The 6,000-nt window shown below is 54.4% G+C and overlaps 1 protein-coding gene and 1 pseudogene across 5 annotated transcripts in view; both read left to right on the forward strand.

The window, feature by feature from the left end:
• GUCD1 (guanylyl cyclase domain containing 1) overlaps positions 1-3,552 on the forward strand; it is a 13,640-nt gene extending 10,088 nt beyond the window's left edge. For 3 of the 4 annotated variants that reach the window (XM_030914073.1, XM_030914072.1, XM_030914071.1), the window contains 2 exons: positions 170-411; positions 1,155-3,552. In XM_030914073.1, the coding sequence (XP_030769933.1) occupies positions 170-411; positions 1,155-1,249 (337 nt within the window). In that variant the 3' untranslated portion in view covers positions 1,250-3,552. The remainder of the gene's footprint in view (positions 1-169; positions 412-1,154) is intronic. The other variant, XM_030914074.1, reaches the window with a different exon arrangement.
• On the forward strand, positions 1,412-3,552 carry LOC104672504 (annotated as a pseudogene). The gene has a single exon (XR_749402.2). The product of XR_749402.2 is annotated as an uncharacterized LOC104672504 (transcript).
• Positions 3,553-6,000: the final 2,448 nt, after the last annotated feature.

Consider the following 6,000-nt stretch of genomic DNA (forward strand, 5'->3'; position numbering starts at 1 on the left):
GGCTCTAGGCTGAGCCTGGGCCACAGTGACAGAGCAGGGAGTTCAGGGCAAAGGGAAGAGGAGCTGATCCCCAAGCTTTGTAACAGAGAAACAGGAACAAGCAGGGATCCAGTTGAGGGATGGGGAATGGGGGCCCAGCAGCACCAGCTGACCCCTCTCCTGCCCACAGCACGGTGAGTGTGCAGGACATCCAGGCGCACCTGGCTCAGGGCCATGTGGCCATCGTGCTGGTGAACTCTGGGGTGCTGCACTGTGACCTGTGTTCCAGCCCTGTCAAGTACTGCTGCTTCGCCCCCAGTGGCCACCGCTGCTTCTGCCGCACTCCTGACTACCAGGGCCACTTCATCGTCCTGCGCGGCTACAACCGGGCCACTGGCTGCATCTTTTACAACAACCCAGCCTATGCCGACCGTGAGTGCTGGGTGGGGCGGGTGAGGCAGAGTGGGCCATGTTCACTGTTCTGTATGCCCAGTGCCCACGATTCCCACCCATTCAATCTAGTGTGGCCAGGGCCTCCCTTACCACCTTTTCCCCAAACCCCTGCTCCTCCTGGACTCTTGTCACTGGAGCCACCCCTCAGGCCATGCAGGCAAACCTGTGGCAAACTGTGCCAGCCTTCTCTACAACCTGGCCACCCCTCCCTCCCGCACCACAGGCCCCACGCCACTGCCCAGGTCCCTGCCTCACCCTTTCATGTTGCACAGGCTGCACCCCTCCCCCAGCCCCCAGGATGGCCAGCACATTCCTCAGAAAGAAAAGCCGGCCAGACCCAGCCCCTGCTCTAGACCCATCCTGGCCTGCCTACTGCCCTCCAGGCACAGGGAAGGGCTGCCCTGACTCTCATAGACTGGATTCACAGAGACAGCCCCTGGACGCCCTGATCACATAAACTTACCCCATCTATGTGGCCTGGAGCATGTTTTTTCCCCTCTCTGGGCCTCACTTTCTCCAACTGCTTAACTGGGGAGGAGTCAGAGAAAGCTCATGAAGACCAGGATGGGCAAGGAGGGCTTCCTGGGGGTGGAGGACTTGAGCTGAGAGGAGTGGCCATGCGGGTGGGACACAGACCTCACCCAGCTCCCCTGGGCACTGTGTTGGTGGGGTAGGTGCTTTCTCACAACCCACTGACCCCGTTCTGCCCTCTCCACCCCCAGCAGGAATGTGCAGCACCAGCATCAGTAACTTTGAGGAGGCCAGAACCAGCTATGGCACAGATGAGGACATCCTCTTTGTCTACTTGGACAGCTGACAGCAGGAGCCTGGTGTGCCCAGGCCCTTGGACCCCATCCCCACCCCAGCTGGGCCCACTCAGGATGTCCTGGCCCAGGCCTGGGGCTGCTGGGGCTGGAATGTGGAACTGCAGCCTCAGCCCATCTGGCAGAGCCCCAGGAACTCTGGGATACTGTGGCACAGCTGCTTTGTCTGCCAGTGCCGTGTGTTGTCATGTCGCTCACGCCAAGCACCTGCTGGCTGCTGGAAGCATACCCCAAGACCCCAAGCCTGACTCCAGCTGTGCCCACAGGAAGTCCAGTCCTAACAGTGCCCTTGTTGCCTTTGAGCCAGACCCAAGGCAAGGGTCTCCGCACAGACCGCAGGGCTGAGTCTGGAGAGAGAAGTCGCTTGACTAATGCCACTTGTCAGGACAGTATGTGAGTGTCTGGAGACAGCATAGTTGACCCCAATGCCCCAGAACTGAGGACCCCTCCAGGCCCCTCTCTTCTGGAAGTGCTGCATATGCCCCCGTGCCCCGTGGTTGACGACACCACCGCCTCCTGCCTACCCGTGGGCCCAAGTTTCTGTGGCTCGTTACAGGGTGTCTGGCCCCTGCCACCCAGCATAGACACACCTCACAGCTGCCCTGCCATGCAGAGCCCTGGCCCTGGAGACATCTTAAGCCCTCTACAGCCCTCCAGGTCCTCCAGCTCAGATGGAGGGCTCTCGGGGGTGTGGCCTGGGCCTAAATCCCACTGGTAGGCCTGATGGCTGGCAGCACAATGTGTGCTCTGGGAATAAACAGCTGCCCTAGACCCAGAGGGATCTCCGCACCCAGGAAGCCTCCTGACACCAGCCTAAATCCTGACAGCAGGGTCTGCCCTCTGAGTGTGGGGAGCCCCTGAGTCCTTTAAGGTTGGCTGCTAGGGCCTGTACTCCAAAGCAATGGGCAGGGGCAGCCTGCAGCTGCCCACCCAACCTGGTCTTCACACGAGGTTGCACATGATACTGGGCCTCTTTTATCTTGACAGAGAAGAGGGGTTCCTGCCTAGGATCTTACAACACAGCAAGTAGCATAGAGCTCTTTCCTTCCTCTTTTTTTTTTTTTTCTTTGGTTGGGATCAGGGGTTTGAGATTTAAGTTTTCATTTTTGAGGGGTAATCACTTTCAAGTATAACAGTAATCGTAAGAGTGAAGGTACTTTGGAACCACTAACACCTCTGCACAGGGCAGTTAGCCAGCTCAAGTCCTTTTTCAGAGAAAGGGACTTGGCCAGCAGTTTAAGTATCTGCCCCTTCACCTCGTAGATGAGGCAGCTGATGAGGCAGCTGGCCCAGTCTGGGGAAGCTGCCCAGGACAATGGTGGAGCTGGGTCTTGAACCCCAGTCTGTACCTAAAAAACTAAGGGAAATTGATCATTTTCAAAGGGCAACAGTGATACCATCCCTGCACTCCTGGGTCCTGCTTTTACAGTGCCCAAGGCAGGGCATGGTGGCAGCCGGCCCCTCCCCCACCAGGTGACTCTGGGGGCAGAGGTGGGCTCTGTTTAGGAGGGCGGTCAGACCACCCAGCCAAATTGCTCCTCAACCCTAGACAAAGCCTTTGGCCAAGAGGAAGGTGCTGTTAGCTGGGCAGCCCTTCTGGGTTTCAGAGACCGGTGTTGGCTCTAGACTGGTCTCATCTCCATTGCCTTAATGCCAGGTGGCCCAGGAGTACCCATGCACAGCAGCTGTGGGGTGTGGGCATCTTCAGGAGGTGTTCTGGTAAAATTGTGAGAATAGCTGTGTGAAGGAAACCAGTGGAAGGAAATGAAGTTTTCAGGATGGCGGGATGTGATTCAGACACAGTGCACATGCTGTTAGGGCTGTCACTAGGGAGTGGCCTTCATGGAGGGTGGTAACAGCACCTCAGTCCATCCAAGATGTTTAGAAACACTCAGTCTCTGGTCCCGGAGGACGGCTTCTCAGGGCACACCACAAGTTAAAGGTCACCTGCCTGGAAGATGAATGAGAAAGCTGCCCGTTCTGAAGACCCGTCTGTCTAGGGAGGGTCGCAGAGGCAGGATGTAAGCCACACTGTTGCATTCTTGCACAAGTCATGAAAATGGGGCCAGAGAGAGAGCCTGGACATCGGGGACTTTTGCCCACAGCACATGACACCTGCATCTGCCCAGCCTGTCCATGTGCTGGGGACCAGCACAGCACCTGAAGCCATGTGCGACAGTGGGCTTTGTTCATTCTAGCCACAGGGGGATGAAAGGGATCTTTTGCATTGCAGAGATTTTATATATATTTTGTTTGTAACGAGCCATTCTCAATAAACATTATTCTCACTGCAAAATGGTGGTAGCCCCTGGCTGGCCTTTGTGAAGCTGTGTTGATCTGCAGAATTCCTGTCCCTAAGTTCTCAGCATGAGCACATGGGAACCCAGGTCCTTGTCTTGCCATACCCAATTTAGCTGGGACTGGAATCCTGTTTTCTGTTTTCTAGGGCCATATCCATCCTGTTCAGGCCTGGATGCTTGTGCCCGTCCTGGACAGGCAGTACTAGGGGTAGAAGGGCCTCGGGGCTCAGCTCAAGTGAACTGCAACAAATGCAACTACAGGAGACACCATAGAATGAGGGGGATATTGAAGAGGAGAGACAAAAGTGGGTGGGATGGCCGGGCACGGTGGTTCACACCTGTAATGCCAGCACTTTGGGAGGCGGAGGCGGGCGAATCACGAGGTCAGGAGATCAAGACCATCCTGGCTAACACTGTGAAACCCCGTCTCTACTAAAAATACAAAAAAAATAATCAGCCGGGCGTGGTGGCGGGTGCCTGTAGTCCCAGCTACTCAGGAGGTTGAGGCAGGAGAATGGCATGAACCCGGAAGGCGGAGCTTGCAGTGAGCTGAGATCGCACCACTGCCCTCCAGCCTGGGCGACAGAGCAAGACTCTGTCTCAAAAAAAAAAAAAGTGGGTGGGATGGTGAGTGCTGGGTGGAGCTGGCTGCTCAGAGCATGCAGAGTTGGGGTTGAGGTCTCAGACCAAGAGTGCAGTAGCGCTATCTCGGTTCACTCCAACCTCCACCTCTTGGGTTGAAGCAATTCTCCTGCCTCAGTCTCCTGAGTAGCTGGGATTCCAGGCACACACCACCATACCCAGATAATTTTTGTATTCTTAGTAGACATGGGTTTTACCATCATGTTGGCCAGGCTGCTCTCAAACTCCCGGCCTCAAGTGATCTGCCTGCCTCAGTCTCCTGAGTAGCTGGGATTCCAGGCACACACCACCACACCCAGCTAATTTTTGTATTCTTAGTAGACATGGGTTTTACCATCATGTTGGCCAGGCTGCTCTCGAACTCCCGGCCCCAAGTGATCTGCCTGCCTCAGCCTCCCAAAGTGCTGGGATTACAGGCATGAGCCACTGTGCCTGGCCAATGTCATCACTTTTAAAGGAGCACTTCTATTCCTTCCCATCCTCCCTCAAACACATCATCTTGTCTGTCTCCACTGCTGTAGCCCCAGTATCTGACACCTAGTAGATGTTCAGTAAATGTGAGTGAATGGATAGTAGGCTGAAACGACACCTGTTTCAGCAGCTTTCCTGTACTTTTCAGAACTAAACGTAATCATTAAGGGGGAGGCAGAAGACCAGGCGCGGTGGCTCATGCCTGTAATCCCAGCACTTTGGGAGGCCAAGGTGGGTGTATCACCTGAGGTTGGGAGTTCGCGACCAGCCTGACCAACATGGAGAAACCCCATCTCTACTAAAAATACAAAATTAGCCGGGCATGGTGGCGCATGCCTGTAATCCTAGCTACTCAGGAGGCTGAGGCAGGAGAATTGCTTGAACCCTAGAGGTGGAGGTTGTGGTGAGCCGAGATGCGCCACTGCACTCCAGCCTGGGCAACAAGAGCGAAACTCTGTCTCAAAAAAATGATAATAATAATAATAAAGGGGAGGCAGAATTTGAATCCTTTGATGTCACCCAGGATCCAGGAGACATTCTCTCCTACAAAGAATGGTGGAAGGAGCAAGATGTACTGCCCATTAGAAAAACTTCAGGTGACCCAGGCATGGTTCATGCCTGTAATCCCAGCACTTTGGGAGGCAAAGGCTGGAGGATCACTTGAGACTAGAAGTTCAAGACTTGTGTGGGGCCGGGCACAGTGGCTCATGCCTGTAACCCCAGCACTTTGAGAGGCTGAGGTAGGTGGATCACTTGAGCCCAGGAGTTTGAGACTAGCCTGGGCAGCATGGCAAAACTGTCGCTATAAAAAATACAAAAAATTAGCCTTGCATGGTGGATGTGCCTTTGGTCCCAGCTCTTCAGGAAGCTGAGGTGACAGGACCTCCTGAGCCCAGGAGGTCGAGGCTGCAGTGAGCTGTGATCATGCCACTGTACTCCAGCCTGGGCAACAGGGCAAGACCCTGTCTCAAACAAAAAATAGCCAGGCACGGTGACTCACACCTGTAATCCCAATACCTTGGAAGGCCAAGGCAGGCAGATCTCTTGAGCTCAGGAGTTTGAGACTAGTCTGGGCAACATGATGAAAGCCCATCTCCACCAAAAATACAAAAAATTACTCAGGCATGGTAGTGCACACCTGTGGTCCAGCTACTCGGGAAGCTGAGGTGTGAAGATGTTTGAGCCAAAAGGTGGAGGCTGCAGTGGGCCATGATTGCACCACTGCACTCCAGCCTAGGTGACAGAGTAAGACATTCTCACTAAAAAAAAAAAAAAAAAAAAAAAAAACTTTAAAAAAAAGGCCTCATGTTATTCAAACTTAGGATTCCCCT

Source organism: Rhinopithecus roxellana, chromosome 13 (assembly GCF_007565055.1).
Source record: "Rhinopithecus roxellana isolate Shanxi Qingling chromosome 13, ASM756505v1, whole genome shotgun sequence".
NCBI lineage: Eukaryota > Metazoa > Chordata > Mammalia > Primates > Cercopithecidae > Rhinopithecus > Rhinopithecus roxellana.